We start from the raw sequence: 18,512 nt of genomic DNA, 5'->3' as shown, positions 1-18,512 counted from the left end.
TGCCTCAAGAAAGGGAGGCTGCCACTCAGATAAAGACAAAAACACCTGCTGGCTGTCCTGCTTGCTCTTCCCGTTCACTCACCACTTTAGTGAGCCTGCAACACACATAAGAGGGCAGCAAACAAAACAGCCATGATCACTGCCAGAAGGGCAAATGTCAGTCCTTTTTCTTTGATGTCAAAGGCGCAGATGTTTTCTCTTTCTTTTTAGCCTGTTAAGGAGTAAGAAGTGCTTTAGCATAAGATTTTGCTTATAAGAAAAAAAAATTTGGAGTTTGAGGAATGAAGCTTGTCTGTACTGGTAATTTATTGCACAGGAAGTGAGCATGTGGATGCCAGGTACTCTTTTCGAAGTGCATAATTAGCATGCCTTGGGATGGGGTCACCTCTTCCCCTTTAACAACAGATTGTACTGCTCTCCTCATTTAATTTGCTTGGAAGGTGTTGGTATGGAAAACTGGCAGGGGATAGCTGGTGCACTGTCAGTTCCCATGTCAGCTTATTTAGCAGTAACTTCCTTGTGTCAACAGATCTCGAGTATTTATGACTTAAAAGAAGAACGCTGCAGGTCCAGAAATCTCCTCCCAGCCTGAGGAGGAAGAAAAACACCGCTTGAATTTATCATTTGCCACTTTGCCACCATGACGTCAGCTCAGGGCTGAGCTCTTTACCTGTGGCTGGGATCTTAAATGAGCTGACGCCAGGAGAGAAAGGCACTTTCTCTGAGGCTTAGCAGCAAGTGGCAGCAGCACCAGAAGTGGCAATGAGACGCTCTGTGTTCTTCGCTGTGTGCCTCGGCCTGGTGCTGAGCCTTTTGAAAGGTAAGAACCACTATCTTCTGTTTTGTGATTTATCAAGGCAGCTATTGTGTGGCAGTGAATGGATTTTCTAGTACTTTCAGCAGTTGTTGAGAAGCCAGTTGTGATACACAATTCAGCATGTCTAGATTTTGATTAATTAATGATGAAAGATGTCACTGTAAGCCAACGGCTTTCCTTGTTCGCAGAACAGTGGAAAATCGCTGGTGCTTATGATTAACCTAATTCAGCCTATTCCAAGAGCAGTTTTCAGGACTTTCATACTAAACCCAGGTAATTCAAGCTCTGTTAGAGTCATAACAAAAGGTGCAACTGTTCCACCCCAGTACCTTTTGGCCAGAGGCTCCTTAACCAACCAGTCTGGAAAGCAGCTCCCTCTGAGCTGGTTCACTGCGCTTTTGTTCTTTCCTTTTGAAATAAATTAATGGAAACATCACCACCAGCTTCCAAGAGGGTTGCACCATAATCTATTCAAACTAAAGGTGTCATTCCTTAAGCCACTTAGTACATTTTCTGGCATTGTACCAAAGTTGGTAGTTGTGGGCCATAGCCTATAGCTAAATTTGCCTTTTCCTGATAGTCAGTGAGAGGGATGAGGGGATGAAGACATTAGCAGAAGTAAAGCATCTCTATGAAGAGTTTTGTAGCAGCTTGAAGCTGTGAGAGGACAGGAACTCCCAGCTAATACAAAGATAAAATTGCAGAGTTATCAGCCAAATTAAGACCTGTTAAGCTTGCAACTGGTGGCAGATGGTTGTGGGTCTCTGTTGCCTACTGTGAATGAACAGATGCATTTCCAGCAAGATCCACAGTGTGCTACAGACCATTTTTCAGCTTTAAGTGATAAACATAGAAGTCTTCAAGATTGTCTGTTGGTTGGTTTCCTGGTTGGAGGCTTGTAGGCAATAGCAAGACATGAAAATTCTTGTGCCAAGAGTTACTGAAAGCAATAGCCGTTTTTCACTTGATCTGACTTTGCATCAGGATAGATCTGCCCAGAAACCTTTTTCATTCTAAGCAAACATTGTAAAAGCTTTGCAGGATGTGTCCATTTGAATAGTACTGGCAAAGGCCCTGCCCTGTTCAGCAGCCAGATGTCTCTGCTATTGTATATCCTTGGTGGTAACATCCATTTCTTTATCAGAGTGGTAATGCCCAAGCCCATTAACACATCCTGTTTCCATACATAGAAGGTTAGGTCTAGGCACACAGAGCCATAAATTAGCCACCTTTGCTCAGCTTACCTTCGTCAAGTCCATCCAGAAGGTTCAATTGCAGCTCATGCACTCTGCTGGCACTGTGGATGCTGTTCTTCCTGAGTCCAAAGGGTATTCCTGGACGATGGCTAGCCAGAGCCTCACCACTCTAGCAGCTGGAACAAAAGTTACCTCTGTAACAAGTTGCTGTTCCAACATCCATTGCCTGTGGCCAGCAGAGATTCATATTATCACGGTTATAGGAAAAATATCCATTTATACTAACGGGGGAACAAATAATGCTGTTTATAGAACTCAGTGACCAGAGGAGGCAAGAGACCTGGCAGGGAACTGCCACAATTGCTCATGTTCCCCTTCACCTAGAGGAGGCTAATGGATTACTTGTCTTTTGCATGTGCCTTTTCTATATGAGATGCGTTTTCAATCAAAAAAAAGTGTAGAAGATTTTCCTCACTTAGGATTTTCAAAGCCCTATAAAGCTCTAGAAAAGTGGGGTCTATTTTTCAAATGTCTGCTGAGATGTGCAGTCTGTGATAGTGACATGGATTTTAGCCACAAATAGGTTAGTCTTTCAGCTGCATGCTTTTAATGCTTTTGATAAAATTATGCTTGCAGCAGCATTCACGCAGAGTAAATAAGTTTATTGTTAACTTGTAAATTAATGATTATTTAATAATAGTTAATAATAATAATTAACTAATTCAGATTAAAGTTAGATTATGTGATGCAAACTGGCCATTTGTCAGTATCACACATTTATCAGCAAGGTTGGTTTATCCTTCTTACATCTATGAAAAACAAAACAAACAAACCCCTCAAACCTGAACTCATTTCTTTTATCAAGAGTTGAGAATGACACAGGTTAAATAAAGAAACACCCAACAACTTAAAAATAAACAACTAGAATATTTTGGAAAAATAAAAGCAATAACAAAGGCTGAAACCAAAGTTTGAGGAAGTATTTTCACCAATTGGCTGATATCACACAGGGTTCCCTTTATTCAGAAATAACGATGACAGGGAAGGAATAGAAGAGAAAAAAATAATGTATGCTGTCAGAAATGCATAGAGCTGTAGTCCAGGGAAAGAAGGTCTTGATACTCCCAATGATGCCATAGCAGAAGGAGCATTCCTGGAATAGAAATAGCCTGCTGTCAATGTCCACAGGAATCTGTTCTAGCACAGCTCGAGACCTGGGACTGACAAAAGGCAGGGTAAGGCTGCCCAGAGGTGTGGCTGCTCAGCCACACACACAGGTCCTCCCAGACCTGTTTACTCAACAATTGTCCTGTGTGCAAAGAGTTCCCTAGTGCTGCCATTTCTTTTCTTTTCCCTCCATCAGAAGCCCCTGCTGCAACACCTGCAGACACAGCAGTGACAACAAGCTCAATAACTACAGGTAAGGAGCAAAACTTTCAGACAACCCCTTCTGGGAACAGTCCCAGGGAGCTCTGCAGTCCTCACAGAGGTTTCCCTGAATTCCTCTCCCAGGGGAGACAGATGTGCCCAGATCAAGGCTGTAAATACCCTCCACAAGTCCCTTTTTCCCCGCTGCTCTTTGCTGCAAGGAGGAACCACTGGGTAAGAGTTGAGGAGGCGGCTCTTTCTGTGCTTGGCACCTTTACCTCCTGCATCAGGCCTGGATAGAAGGGGATCCCTGTGGAGATGCCCAGGGGAATCCTGTGACCAGATCCTGCCGGGATGACTGAGGCTGGTTGCCACTGGAAGTGACAGCTTTGGCTGACACAGCAGTGGCCATAAAGCATGGGACACTGCAGTGTGCGTGAAGGCCTTGTGTTCAAACGCTGCCCTTGGGGGACAAGGGGCCATGGACACACCAGGTGACACAGGCACCTCAGCCAGGGAGAGCCAAGAGGCTGGGCAAGGGTGCTCAGGGCTTTGACTGCTCAGCCCCACGAGGATCCACAGCATTTTCCTGCTCAGCACATGTCCTACACACACAGAATTGCCCAAGGATTTCTGAACAGACAATGTTAGGCCGTACTGCCATGTCTCTTCTCTTCTTCAGAAAAAGGTACTGATAATGGAACAGATGGTGACACACTGGAGCTGAGACCCTCAGAACCTCCAGGTAAGGAGAAAAGCTTTCAGGCTTCCCCTTCTGGGGACAGCTTGCAGTAACCAGGTTCCAGGGAGCACTACAGATACCAAGCAGGAAGGAGTTCTCCTGCCTGGGTTTCTCTGAGTTCTTTTCCCATGGGAGACAAAGTTACCCAGGTCCTGGCTGTGACTAACTTCCACTCTTCCATCTTTCCCTGCTGGTCTTTGTTGTAAAGGAAATGTGTTGGGGAAGATTAGGGCAGGCTGCTCATTCCATGCTTGCTGCCTTTGCCTCTTGCACCAGGCCTGGGTACAGGGTGATCCATGCAAAGGGAAGCCCAGGGCCAGCCTGTTAGCAGGCCCTGCGGGGAGTTGTTCCTGAGGCTGTTGGAGCATGGGCAGGGAGGGATCTGGGGCACAGCCCAGCAGGGAGAGGCCAGGGGCCATGCTGGGGGGCACGGAGCAGAATGTGCCTGTTGTCCTCCATTCACAGCCTGATGCTGGGGACCCCCAACCAGAAGGATCAAAACTCCTGCTGGGATCACCCTGAGGAGGGGCAGCTTCCTCAGCCCCTCAGCTCTTCCTCCATGGTGGGCTTGTACGAGCACATACCTCTTGCCAGCAGGGCACCTCCCCATCACGTTGTCCCAGCTTAGAGAAAGACTTTGTGCCTCTGGCTTCCACCCACATGAGCCTGTGCCAAAGGCCACCATGAGGGAGTGGAGAACTGCAGGCTGTGCCCAGGCTGATGGAATCTCCCAAGTTGCGCTGGCTGCTGTGGGCTTCCTTGGGCAGACAAAGGCATCTTTGCTGCATTGAGACATGTGTGTACCTGTGGCTGAGAGCACTGCAGCTGGGGAGCACAGCTGGGCTGGGGGACATCCACAGCCTATCTGGGACATGCTAAAGTCCAGCCATAGGAGTCATTGGATGACACAGGCATCTCAGCCAGGGACAGCAAAAAGACTGGGCAAGGGTGCTTAGGGCTTTGACTGCTCAGCACCACAAGGATCCAATTCCCTACTCAGCACTTGTCCTCCACACACAGAATTGCCCCAGGCTTTTGGAGCAGTCAATGCTAGGCAGTGCTGCTATGTCTCTTCTCTTCCCTTTTCCAGGAAACGATACTGATAATGGAACAGATCCCAACCCACAAGTGATCCCAAACTCAAAACTTTCAGGTGAGGAGAAAATATTTCAGGCTTTCCATTCTGGGGACAGATTGCAGTAACCAGGTTCCAGGGAGCACTGCAAATACCAAGCAGAGAGGAGTTCCCCTGCCTGGGTTTCTCTGAGTTCTTCTCCCATGGGAGACAAAGTTACCCAGACCATGATCTTGAAAAACATCTGCTCTTCCATCTTTCCCTGCTGGTCATTCTGCAAGGGGAATGTGTGGTGGGACATTTGAGGTATCTGATCATTCCATGCTTGGTGCATTTGCGTCCTATGCCGGTGGGTGGATTGCGGGATACAAGGGGTTCCATGCAAAGGGGTGCCCAAGGCCCTGCAGGGAGTTGTTCCTGAGGCTGTTGGAGCATGGGCAGGGAGGGATGTGGGGCAAAGCCCAGCAGGGAAAGGCAAGGGGTCATGGCTGGCCAACACAGGGCAGACTGTGCCGGTCATCCTCCATTCCAAGCCTGATGCAGGGGTGGGATGTGATCAGCATGCGCGACATCACCACCACATCCTGATGGCCCAGCACTGGGAAAGACTTTGTGCCTCTGGCTTCCATCCATATGAGCCAGGGCCAAAGCCCACCATGAGGGAGTGCAGATGTGGAGACTCTTGCCACGCTGATGGGCCGAGACTCTGGTGATGAGGATGTAGAAGATTCAGCATTCTGGAATAGAAATACTCCTACTGTCAGATTCTGTTACAGCACAGGAGTGTGTGTTAGCAAAGGCAGTCACCCTTACAGTGCTCTGGAAGTGTACAGATGGAGTTTAAAGGATGCTCTGGCACTGCTGAGTGCAGAGGCTGTGTGCTCATGCCTGGGATGCCTCAGAGCCTGCTCTGAGAGCCAGTGCTGCTGCAGGGGCCTCCAACTCAGCATTTGTCACCTGGAGGAGAAAGGCAGGGAGGGTACAGACCTGCTACTGGTAAGGAGGAGTTCAAGAGCATGGTGGGAGAGAAGGATTATGAGTGCAAGAAGACAGAATTGCCCAAGGCTTTTGGAGCAGTCAATGCTCGGCAGTGCTGCCATGTCTCTTCTCTTCTCTTCCCATTCCCAGGAAATGATACGGATGGTGGAACAGATCCTAACCCACCAGTGGGGCCACCCTCAGGACCTTCAGGTGAGGAGAAAAGCCTTCAGGTCTCCCCCTTCTGGGGACAGATTGCAGTAACCAGGTTTCCGGGTCACTGCAAATACCAAGCAGAGAGGAGTTCCCCTGCCTGGGTTTCTCTGAGTTCTTCTCTCATGGGAGATAAAGTTACCCAGACCATGATCTTGAACAAACTTCTACTCTTCCATCTTTCCCTGCTGGTCATTCTGCAAGGGGAATGTGTGGTGGGGCATTTGAGGAGGCTGCTCATTCCATGCTTGGTGCCTTTGCCTCCTGTGCCGGTGGGTGGATTGTGGGGTACAAGGGGTTCCATGCGTAGGGGTGCCCAAGGCCCTGCAGGGAGTTGTTCCTGAGGCTGTTGGAGCATGGGCAGGGGAAGGATGTGGGGAAAGCCCAGCAGGGAAAGGCCAGGGGCCATGGCTGTGCACCACAGGACAGAATGTGCCAGTCGGCCTCCACTCTCAGCTTGATGCTGGGGCGGGATGTGCTCAGCATGCAGATCATCACTACCACATCCTAATGGCCCAGCATTGGGAAAGACTTTGGGGCTCTGGCTTCCATCCACGTGAGCCTGTGCCAAAGGCTGCCATGGGGGAGTGCAGATATGCAGGCTGTGCCCAGGCTGATGGGCCGAGACACTGGTGATGAGGATGTAGCAGAAGAACCATGCCTGGAATGGACATATTTGACATTGGACATTGCTGTCAATGTCCAGAGGAATCTGTTACAGCACTGGAGTGTGTGTTAGCAAAGGCAGTCACACTTCCAGTGCTCTGGAAGTGTACAGATGGAGTTTTAAAGGATGCTCTGGCAGTGCTGAGTGCAGGGGCTGTGTGCTCATGCCTGGGATGCCTCAGAACCTGCTCTGAGAGCCAGTGCTGCTGCAGGGGCCTCCAACTCAGCCTTTGTCACCTGGAGGAGAAAGGCAGGGAGAGTACAGACCTGCTACTGGTAAGGAGGAGTTCAAGAGCATGCTGGGAGAGAAGGATTATGAGAGCAAGTAGACAGAATTGCCCAAGGCTTTTGGAGCAGTCAATGCTCGGCAGTGCTGCCATGTCTCTTCTCTTCCCTTTCCCAGGAAAAGATACGGATGGTGGAACAGATCCTAACCCACCAGTGGGGCCACCCTCAGGACCTTCAGGTAAGGAGAAAAGCTTTCAGGTCTCCCCTTCTGGGGACAGATTGCAGTAACCAGGTTCCCTCGGTCACTGCAAATACCAAGCAGAGAGGAGTTCCCCTGCCTGGGTTTCTCTGAGTTCTTCTCTCATGGGAGATAAAGTTACCCAGACCATGATCTTGAACAAACTTCTACACTTCCATCTTTCCCTGCTGGTCATTCTGCAAGGGGAATGTGTGGTGGGACATTTGAGGAGGCTGCTCATTCCATGCTTGGTGCCTTTGCCTCCTGTGCCGGTGGGTGGATTGTGGGGTACAAGGGGTTCCATGCATAGGGGTGCCCAAGGCCCTGCAGGGAGTTGTTCCTGAGGCTGTTGGAGCATGGGCAGGGAAGGATGTGGGGGAAAGCCCAGCAGGGAAAGGCCAGGGGCCATGGCTGTGCACCACAGGACAGAATGTGCCAGTCGGCCTCCACTCTCAGCTTGATGCTGGGGCGGGATGTGCTCAGCATGCAGATCATCACTACCACATCCTAATGGCCCAGCATTGGGAAAGACTTTGGGGCTCTGGCTTCCATCCACATGAGCCTGTGCCAAAGGCCGCCATGGGGGAGTGCAGATATGCAGGCTGTGCCCAGGCTGATGGGCCGAGACACTGGTGATGAGGATGTAGCAGAAGAACCATGCCTGGAATGGACATATTTGACATTGGACATTGCTGTCAATGTCCAGAGGAATCTGTTACAGCACTGGAGTGTGTGTTAGCAAAGGCAGTCACACTTCCAGTGCTCTGGAAGTGTACAGATGGAGTTTTAAAGGATGCTCTGGCAGTGCTGAGTGCAGGGGCTGTGTGCTCATGCCTGGGATGCCTCAGAACCTGCTCTGAGAGCCAGTGCTGCTGCAGGGGCCTCCAACTCAGCCTTTGTCACCTGGAGGAGAAAGGCAGGGAGGGTACAGACCTGCTACTGGTAAGGAGGAGTTCAAGAGCATGCTGGGAGAGAAGGATTATGAGAGCAAGTAGACAGAATTGCCCAAGGCTTTTGGAGCAGTCAATGCTCGGCAGTGCTGCCATGTCTCTTCCCTTTCCCAGGAAATGATACGGATGGTGGAACAGATCCTAACCCACCAGTGGGGCCACCCTCAGGACCTTCAGGTAAGGAGAAAAGCTTTCAGGTCTCCCCTTCTGGGGACAGATTGCAGTAACCAGGTTCCCTCGGTCACTGCAAATACCAAGCAGAGAGGAGTTCCCCTGCCTGGGTTTCTCTGAGTTCTTCTGTCGTGGGAGATAAAGTTACCCAGACCATGATCTTGAACAAACTTCTACTCTTCCATCTTTCCCTGCTGGTCATTCTGCAAGGGGAATGTGTGGTGGGACATTTGAGGAGGCTGCTTATTCCATGCTTGGTGCCTTTGCCTCCTGTGCCGGTGGGTGGATTGTGGGGTACAAGGGGTTCCATATATAGGGGTGCCCAAGGCCCTGCAGGGAGTTGTTCCTGAGGCTGTTGGAGCATGGGCAGGGAAGGATGTGGGGGAAAGCCCAGCAGGGAAAGGCCAGGGGCCATGGCTGTGCACCACAGGACAGAATGTGCCAGTCGGCCTCCACTCTCAGCTTGATGCTGGGGCGGGATGTGCTCAGCATCCCCAGAATTACGTCCCCATCATGATGGCCCAGCATTGGGAAAGACTTTGGGACTCTGGCTTCCATCCACATGAGCCTGTGCCAAAGGCCGCCATGGGGGAGTGCAGATATGCAGGCTGTGCGCAGGCTGATGGGCCGAGACCCTGGTGATGAGGATGTAGCAGAAGAACCATGCCTGGAATAGAAATAGTCCTGCTGTCAGATTCTGTTACAGCACAGGAGTGTGTGTTAGCAAAGGCAGTCACCCTTACAGTGCTCTGGAAGTGTACAGATGGAGTTTAAAGGATGCTCTGGCAGTGCTGAGTGCAGAGGCTGTGTGCTCATGCCTGGGATGCCTCAGAGCCTGCTCTGAGAGCCAGTGCTGCTGCAGGGGCCTCCAACTCAGCCTTTGTCACCTGGAGGAGAAAGGCAGGGAGTACAGACCTGCTACTGGTAAGGAAGAGTTCAAGAGCATGGTGGGAGAGAAGGATTATGTGTGCAAGAAGACAGAATTGCCCAAGGCTTTTGGAGCAGTCAATGCTCGGCAGTGCTGCCATGTCTCTTCTCTTCTCTTCCCATTCCCAGGAAATGATACGGATGGTGGAACAGATCCTAACCCACCAGTGGGGCCACCCTCAGGACCTTCAGGTGAGGAGAAAAGCTTTCAGGTCTCCCCTTCTGGGGACAGATTGCAGTAACCAGGTTCCCGCGGTCACTGCAAATACCAAGCAGAGAGGAGTTCCCCTGCCTGGGTTTCTCTGAGTTCTTCTGTCGTGGGAGATAAAGTTACCCAGACCATGATCATGAACAAACTTCTACTCTTCCATCTTTCCCTGCTGGTCATTCTGCAAGGGGAATGTGTGGTGGGACATTTGAGGAGGCTGCTCATTCCATGCTTGGTGCCTTTGCCTCCTGTGCCGGTGGGTGGATTGTGGGGTACAAGGGGTTCCATGCATAGGGGTGCCCAAGGCCCTGCAGGGAGTTGTTCCTGAGGCTGTTGGAGCATGGGCAGGGAAGGATGTGGGGGAAAGCCCAGCAGGGAAAGGCCAGGGGCCATGGCTGTGCACCACAGGACAGAATGTGCCAGTCGGCCTCCACTCCCAGCTTGATGCTGGGGCGGGATGTGCTCAGCATGCAGATCATCACTACCACATCCTAATGGCCCAGCATTGGGAAAGACTTTGGGGCTCTGGCTTTCATCCACATGAGCCTGTGCCAAAGGCCGCCATGGGGGAGTGCAGATATGCAGGCTGTGCCCAGGCTGATGGGCCGAGACACTGGTGATGAGGATGTAGCAGAAGAACCATGCCTGGAATAGAAATAGTCCTGCTGTCAGAGTATGTTACAGCACAGGAGTGTGTGTTAGCAAAGGCAGTCACCCTTACAGTGCTCTGGAAGTGTACAGATGGAGTTTAAGGGATGCTCTGGCAGTGCTGAGTGCAGAGACTGTGTGCTCATGCCTGGGATGCCTCAGAACCTGCTCTGAGAGCCAGTGCTGCTGCAGGGGCCTCCAACTCAGCCTTTGTCACCTGGAGGAGAAAGGCAGGGGAGGTACAGACCTGCTACTGGTAAGGAGGAGTTCAAGAGCATGGTGGGAGAGAAGGATTATGAGAGCAAGTAGACAGAATTGCCCAAGGCTTTTGGAGCAGTCAATGCTCGGCAGTGCTGCCATGTCTCTTCTCTTCCCTTTTCCAGGAAACGAAACTGTTAATGGAACAGATCCTAACCCACCAGTGGGGCCACCCTCAGGACCTTCAGGTAAGGAGAAAAGCCTTCAGGTCTCCCCTTCTGGGGACAGATTGCAGTAACCAGGTTCCCTCGGTCACTGCAAATACCAAGCAGAGAGGAGTTCCCCTGCCTGGGTTTCTCTGAGTTCTTCTCTCATGGGAGATAAAGTTACCCAGACCATGATCTTGAACAAACTTCTACTCTTCCATCTTTCCCTGCTGGTCATTCTGCAAGGGGAATGTGTGGTGGGGCATTTGAGGAGGCTGCTCATTCCATGCTTGGTGCCTTTGCCTCCTGTGCCGGTGGGTGGATTGCGGGATACAAGGGGTTCCATGCATAGGGGTGCCCAAGGCCCTGCAGGGAGTTGTTCCTGAGGCTGTTGGAGCATGGGCAGGGAAGGATGTGGGGGAAAGCCCAGCAGGGAAAGGCCAGGGGCCATGGCTGTGCACCACAGGACAGAATGTGCCAGTCGGCCTCCACTCTCAGCTTGATGCTGGGGCGGGATGTGCTCAGCATCCCCAGAATTACGTCCCCATCATGATGGCCCAGCATTGGGAAAGACTTTGGGACTCTGGCTTCCATCCACATGAGCCTGTGCCAAAGGCCACCATGGGGGAGTGCAGATATGCAGGCTGTGCGCAGGCTGATGGGCCGAGACCCTGGTGATGAGGATGTAGCAGAAGAACCATGCCTGGAATAGAAATAGTCCTGCTGTCAGATTCTGTTACAGCACAGGAGTGTGTGTTAGCAAAGGCAGTCACCCTTACAGTGCTCTGGAAGTGTACAGATGGAGTTTAAAGGATGCTCTGGCAGTGCTGAGTGCAGAGGCTGTGTGCTCATGCCTGGGATGCCTCAGAGCCTGCTCTGAGAGCCAGTGCTGCTGCAGGGGCCTCCAACTCAGCCTTTGTCACCTGGAGGAGAAAGGCAGGGAGTACAGACCTGCTACTGGTAAGGAAGAGTTCAAGAGCATGGTGGGAGAGAAGGATTATGTGTGCAAGAAGACAGAATTGCCCAAGGCTTTTGGAGCAGTCAATGCTCGGCAGTGCTGCCATGTCTCTTCTCTTCTCTTCCCATTCCCAGGAAATGATACGGATGGTGGAACAGATCCTAACCCACCAGTGGGGCCACCCTCAGGACCTTCAGGTGAGGAGAAAAGCTTTCAGGTCTCCCCTTCTGGGGACAGATTGCAGTAACCAGGTTCCCGCGGTCACTGCAAATACCAAGCAGAGAGGAGTTCCCCTGCCTGGGTTTCTCTGAGTTCTTCTGTCGTGGGAGATAAAGTTACCCAGACCATGATCATGAACAAACTTCTACTCTTCCATCTTTCCCTGCTGGTCATTCTGCAAGGGGAATGTGTGGTGGGACATTTGAGGAGGCTGCTCATTCCATGCTTGGTGCCTTTGCCTCCTGTGCCGGTGGGTGGATTGTGGGGTACAAGGGGTTCCATGCATAGGGGTGCCCAAGGCCCTGCAGGAGTTGTTCCTGAGGCTGTTGGAGCATGGGCAGGGAAGGATGTGGGGGAAAGCCCAGCAGGGAAAGGCCAGGGGCCATGGCTGTGCACCACAGGACAGAATGTGCCAGTCGGCCTCCACTCCCAGCTTGATGCTGGGGCGGGATGTGCTCAGCATGCAGATCATCACTACCACATCCTAATGGCCCAGCATTGGGAAAGACTTTGGGGCTCTGGCTTTCATCCACATGAGCCTGTGCCAAAGGCCGCCATGGGGGAGTGCAGATATGCAGGCTGTGCCCAGGCTGATGGGCCGAGACACTGGTGATGAGGATGTAGCAGAAGAACCATGCCTGGAATAGAAATAGTCCTGCTGTCAGAGTATGTTACAGCACAGGAGTGTGTGTTAGCAAAGGCAGTCACCCTTACAGTGCTCTGGAAGTGTACAGATGGAGTTTAAGGGATGCTCTGGCAGTGCTGAGTGCAGAGGCTGTGTGCTCATGCCTGGGATGCCTCAGAACCTGCTCTGAGAGCCAGTGCTGCTGCAGGAGCCTCCAACTCAGCCTTTGTCACCTGGAGGAGAAAGGCAGGGAGGGTACAGACCTGCTACTGGTAAGGAGGAGTTCAAGAGCATGGTGGGAGAGAAGGATTATGAGAGCAAGTAGACAGAATTGCCCAAGGCTTTTGGAGCAGTCAATGCTCGGCAGTGCTGCCATGTCTCTTCTCTTCCCTTTTCCAGGAAACGAAACTGTTAATGGAACAGATCCTAACCCACCAGTGGGGCCACCCTCAGGACCTTCAGGTAAGGAGAAAAGCCTTCAGGTCTCCCCTTCTGGGGACAGATTGCAGTAACCAGGTTCCCTCGGTCACTGCAAATACCAAGCAGAGAGGAGTTCCCCTGCCTGGGTTTCTCTGAGTTCTTCTCTCATGGGAGATAAAGTTACCCAGACCATGATCTTGAACAAACTTCTACTCTTCCATCTTTCCCTGCTGGTCATTCTGCAAGGGGAATGTGTGGTGGGGCATTTGAGGAGGCTGCTCATTCCATGCTTGGTGCCTTTGCCTCCTGTGCCGGTGGGTGGATTGTGGGGTACAAGGGGTTCCATGCATAGGGGTGCCCAAGGCCCTGCAGGGAGTTGTTCCTGAGGCTGTTGGAGCATGGGCAGGGAAGGATGTGGGGGAAAGCCCAGCAGGGAAAGGCCAGGGGCCATGGCTGTGCACCACAGGACAGAATGTGCCAGTCGGCCTCCACTCTCAGCTTGATGCTGGGGCGGGATGTGCTCAGCATCCCCAGAATTACGTCCCCATCATGATGGCCCAGCATTGGGAAAGACTTTGGGACTCTGGCTTCCATCCACATGAGCCTGTGCCAAAGGCCACCATCGGGGAGTGCAGATATGCAGGCTGTGCGCAGGCTGATGGGCCGAGACCCTGGTGATGAGGATGTAGCAGAAGAACCATGCCTGGAATAGAAATAGTCCTGCTGTCAGAATCTGTTACAGCACAGGAGTGTGTGTTAGCAAAGGCAGTCACACTTACAGTGCTCTGGAAGTGTACAGATGGAGTTTAAGGGATGCTCTGGCAGTGCTGAGTGCAGGGGCTGTGTGCTCATGCCTGGGATGCCTCAGAACCTGCTCTGAGAGCCAGTGCTGCTGCAGGGGCCTCCAACTCAGCCTTTGTCACCTGGAGGAGAAAGGCAGGGAGGGTACAGACCTGCTACTGGTAAGGAGGAGTTCAAGAGCATGGTGGGAGAGAAGGATTATGTGTGCAAGAAGACAGAATTGCCCAAGGCTTTTGGAGCAGTCAATGCTCGGCAGTGCTGCCATGTCTCTTCTCTTCCCTTTTCCAGGAAACGAAACTGTTAATGGAACAGATCCTAACCCACCAGTGGGGCCACCCTCAGGACCTTCAGGTGAGGAGAAAAGCTTTCAGGTCTCCCCTTCTGGGGACAGATTGCAGTAACCAGGTTCCCTCGGTCACTGCAAATACCAAGCAGAGAGGAGTTCCCCTGCCTGGGTTTCTCTGAGTTCTTGTCTCATGGGAGATAAAGTTACCCAGACCATGATCTTGAACAAACTTCTACTCTTCCATCTTTCCCTGCTGGTCATTCTGCAAGGGGAATGTGTGGTGGGGCATTTGAGGAGGCTGCTCATTCCATGCTTGGTGCCTTTGCCTCCTGTGCCGGTGGGTGGATTGTGGGGTACAAGGGGTTCCATGCATAGGGGTGCCCAAGGCCCTGCAGGGAGTTCTTCCTGAGGCTGTTGGAGCATGGGCAGGGAAGGATGTGGGGGAAAGCCCAGCAGGGAAAGGCCAGGGGCCATGGCTGTGCACCACAGGACAGAATGTGCCAGTCGGCCTCCACTCCCAGCTTGATGCTGGGGCGGGATGTGCTCAGCATGCAGATCATCACTACCACATCCTAATGGCCCAGCATTGGGAAAGACTTTGGGGCTCTGGCTTTCATCCACATGAGCCTGTGCCAAAGGCCGCCATGGGGGAGTGCAGATATGCAGGCTGTGCCCAGGCTGATGGGCCGAGATACTGGTGATGAGGATGTAGCAGAAGAACCATGCCTGGAATAGAAATATTTGTCATTGGACATTGCTGTCAATGTCCAGATGAATCTGTTACAGCACTGGAGTGTGTGTTAGCAAAGGCAGTCACACTTCCAGTGCTCTGGAAGTGTACAGATGGAGTTTTAAAGGATGCTCTGGCAGTGCTGAGTGCAGGGGCTGTGTGCTCATGCCTGGGATGCCTCAGAACCTGCTCTGAGAGCCAGTGCTGCTGCAGGGGCCTCCAACTCAGTTTTTGTCACCTGGAGGAGAAAGGCAGGGAGAGTACAGACCTGCTACTGGTAAGGAGGAGTTCAAGAGCATGGTGGGAGAGAAGGATTATGAGAGCAAGTAGACAGAATTGCCCAAGGCTTTTGGAGCAGTCAATGCTCGGCAGTGCTGCCATGTCTCTTCTCTTCCCTTTTCCAGGAAACGAAACTGTTAATGGAACAGATCCTAACCCACCAGTGGGGCCACCCTCAGGACCTTCAGGTAAGGAGAAAAGCTTTCAGGTCTCCCCTTCTGGGGACAGATTGCAGTAACCAGGTTCCCTCGGTCACTGCAAATACCAAGCAGAGAGGAGTTCCCCTGCCTGGGTTTCTCTGAGTTCTTCTCTCATGGGAGATAAAGTTACCCAGACCATGATCATGAACAAACTTCTACACTTCCATCTTTCCCTGCTGGTCATTCTGCAAGGGGAATGTGTGGTGGGACATTTGAGGAGGCTGCTCATTCCATGCTTGGTGCCTTTGCCTCCTGTGCCGGTGGGTGGATTGTGGGGTACAAGGGGTTCCATGCATAGGGGTGCCCAAGGCCCTGCAGGGAGTTCTTCCTGAGGCTGTTGGAGCATGGGCAGGGAAGGATGTGGGGGAAAGCCCAGCAGGGAAAGGCCAGGGGCCATGGCTGTGCACCACAGGACAGAATGTGCCAGTCGGCCTCCACTCTCAGCTTGATGCTGGGGCGGGATGTGCTCAGCACCCCCAGAATTACGTCCCCATCATGATGGCCCAGCATTGGGAAAGACTTTGGGGCTCTGGCTTCCATCCACATGAGCCTGTGCCAAAGGCCACCATCGGGGAGTGCAGATATGCAGGCTGTGCGCAGGCTGATGGGCCGAGACACTGGTGATGAGGATGTAGCAGAAGAACCATGCCTGGAATAGAAATACTCCTACTGTCAGATTCTGTTACAGCACAGGAGTGTGTGTTAGCAAAGGCAGTCACCCTTACAGTGCTCTGGAAGTGTACAGATGGAGTTTAAGGGATGCTCTGGCAGTGCTGAGTGCAGGGGCTGTGTGCTCATGCCTGGGATGCCTCAGAGCCTGCTCTGAGAGCCAGTGCTGCTGCAGGAGCCTCCAACTCAGCCTTTGTCACCTGGAGGAGAAAGGCAGGGAGAGTACAGACCTGCTACTGGTAAGGAGGAGTTCAAGAGCATGCTGGGAGAGAAGGATTATGTGTGCAAGAAGACAGAATTGCCCAAGGCTTTTGGAGCAGTCAATGCTCGGCAGTGCTGCCATGTCTCTTCTCTTCCCTTTTCCAGGAAACGAAACTGTTAATGGAACAGATCCTAACCCACCAGTGGGGCCATCCCCAGGACCTTCAGGTGAGGAGAAAAGCCTTCAGGCTTCCCCTTCTGGGGACAGCTTGCAGTAACCAGGTTCCAGGGAGCACTGCAAATACCAAGCAGAGAGGAGTTCCCCTGCCTGGGTTTCTCTGAGTTCTTTTCCCATGGGTGAAAAAGCCACGCAGACCATGACCTTGAAAAATCCCCCACTCTTCCATCTTTTGCTGCTCTTCTTTTTTTAAAGCAAATGTGTTGGGGAAGATTAGGGCAGGCTGCTCATTCCATGCTTGGTGCCTTTGCCTCCTGTGCCGGTGGGTGGATTGTGGGGTACAAGGGGTTCCATGCAAAGGGGTGCCCAAGGCCCTGCAGGGAGTTGTTCCTGAGGCCCTTGGAGCATGGGCAAGGAGGGATCTGGGGCAAAGCCTAGCAGGGAAAGGCCAGAGGGGCCATGGCTGGGCACCACGGGACAGACTGTGCCTGTCATCCTCCACTCCCAGCTTGACGCTGGTGTGGGATCTGCTCAGCATCTCCAGAATTACCTCCCCATCCTGATGGCCCAGCATTGTGAAAGACTTTCCGGTTCTGGCTTCCATCCACATGAGCCTGTGCCAAAGGCCACCATGGGGGAGTGCACATGTGCTAAGGAGGAGTCCAAGAGCAGGGTTTGAGAGAAGGACTATGAGAGCAAGAACACAGAATTGCCCAAGGCTTTTTGAGCCATCAACACTAGGCAGTGCTGCCATGTCTCTTCTCTTCCCTTTTCCAGGAAACGAAACTGTTAATGGAACAGATCCTAACCCACCAGTGGGGCCACCCCCAGGACCTTCAGGTGAGGAGAAAAGCCTTCAGGCTTCCCCTTCTGGGGACAGATTGCAGTAACCAGGTTCCAGGGAGCACTACAGATGCCCACGGAGGGAGAAGTTCACCTGCCTGGGTTTCTCTGAGTTCTTCTCCCATGGGAGACAAAGTTACCCAGACCATGATCTTGAAAAACATCTGCTCTTCCATCTTTCCCTGCTGGTCATTCTGCAAGGGAATGTGTGGTGGGGCATTTGAGGAGGCTGCTCATTCCATGCTTGGTGCATTTGCCTCCTATGCCGGTGGGTGGATTGTGGGGTACAAGGGGTTCCATGCATAGGGGTGCCCAAGGCCCTGCAGGGAGTTGTTCCTGAGGCTGTTGGAGCATGGGCAGGGAAGCATGTGGGGCACAGTCCAGCAGGGATAGGCAAGGGGCCATGGCTGTGCACCATGGGGCAGACTGTACCTGTCATCCTCCATTCCCAGCTTGATGCTGGGGCAGGATATGCTCAGCATCCACAACATCACCTCCCCATCCTGATGGCCCAGTATTGGGAAAGACTTTGGGACTCTGGCTTCCATCCACATGAGCCTGTGCCACATGCCACCACTGGGGAGTGCAGGTGTGGTAAGGAGGAGTCCAAGAGCACGGTGGGAAAGAAGGACTATGAGGGAAAAAACACAGAATTGCCCAAGGCTTTTTGAGCAGTCAGTGCTTGGCAGTGCTGCCATGTCTCTTCTCTTCCCTTTTCCAGGAAACAGTACTGATAATGGAACCGATCCTAATCCAACTGTGGTGCCAACCTCACAACCTTCAGGTGAGGAGAAAAGCTTTCCGGCTTCCCCTTCTGGGGACAGATTGCAGTAATCAGGTTCCAGGGTTTACTGGAGACACCCAAGCAGGGAGGAGTTCCCCTGCCTGGGTTTCTCTGAGTTCTTCTCCCATGGGAGACAAAGTTACCCAGGCCATGATCTTAAAAAACTTCTGCTCTTCCATCTTTCCCTGCTGGTCTTTGTTGCAAAGGAAATGTGTTGGGGAAGCTTAGAGCAGGCTGCTCTTTTCATGCTTGCTGCCTTTGCCTCTTGCACCAGGCCTGGGTACAGGGTGATCCATGCAAAGGGAAGCCCAGGGCCAGCCTGTTAGCAGGCCCTGCGGGGAGTTGTTCCTGAGGCTGTTGGAGCATGGGCAGGGAGGGATCTGGGGCAAAGCCCAGCAGGGAGAGGCCAGGGGCCATGGCCGGAAGCACGGAGTAGGCCGTGCCTGTTGTCCTCCACTCCCAGCTTGATGCTTTTTGAACACACAGTGCT

General features: G+C 52.3%; 1 protein-coding gene across 1 annotated transcript; it reads left to right on the top strand.

The window, feature by feature from the left end:
• The first annotated feature begins 618 nt into the window (after nucleotides 1-618).
• Nucleotides 619-18,500, top strand: LOC115905811. Its single transcript, XM_030952481.1, has 16 exons — nucleotides 619-820; nucleotides 3,377-3,433; nucleotides 4,064-4,126; nucleotides 5,214-5,276; nucleotides 6,327-6,436; nucleotides 7,459-7,521; nucleotides 8,586-8,648; nucleotides 9,699-9,761; nucleotides 10,809-10,871; nucleotides 11,922-11,984; nucleotides 13,031-13,093; nucleotides 14,141-14,203; nucleotides 15,273-15,335; nucleotides 16,383-16,445; nucleotides 17,173-17,235; nucleotides 18,486-18,500. The coding sequence occupies exons 1-16, from the start codon at nucleotides 763-765 to the stop codon at nucleotides 18,498-18,500; spliced, it is 996 nt and encodes a 331-aa protein (XP_030808341.1). The 5' UTR covers nucleotides 619-762.
• Nucleotides 18,501-18,512: the final 12 nt, after the last annotated feature.

This window comes from Camarhynchus parvulus, chromosome 7 (genome assembly GCF_901933205.1).
Source record: "Camarhynchus parvulus chromosome 7, STF_HiC, whole genome shotgun sequence".
NCBI classification, from domain to species: domain Eukaryota; kingdom Metazoa; phylum Chordata; class Aves; order Passeriformes; family Thraupidae; genus Camarhynchus; species Camarhynchus parvulus.
The sequence above is the reverse complement of the archived record's forward strand: the minus strand, read 5'-3'. Positions and strand labels throughout refer to the sequence as shown.

Bases quoted from the DNA above. Each gene is read 5' to 3' on its own strand.
- LOC115905811 (XM_030952481.1), top strand. From the start codon at position 763: ATGAGACGCTCTGTGTTCTTCGCTGTGTGCCTCGGCCTGGTGCTGAGC. The intron at 10,872-11,921 runs GTAAGGAGAAAA...TCCCATTCCCAG, and splicing joins GCCACCCTCAGGACCTTCAG to GAAATGATACGGATGGTGGA. The intron at 15,336-16,382 runs GTAAGGAGAAAA...TCCCTTTTCCAG, and splicing joins GCCACCCTCAGGACCTTCAG to GAAACGAAACTGTTAATGGA.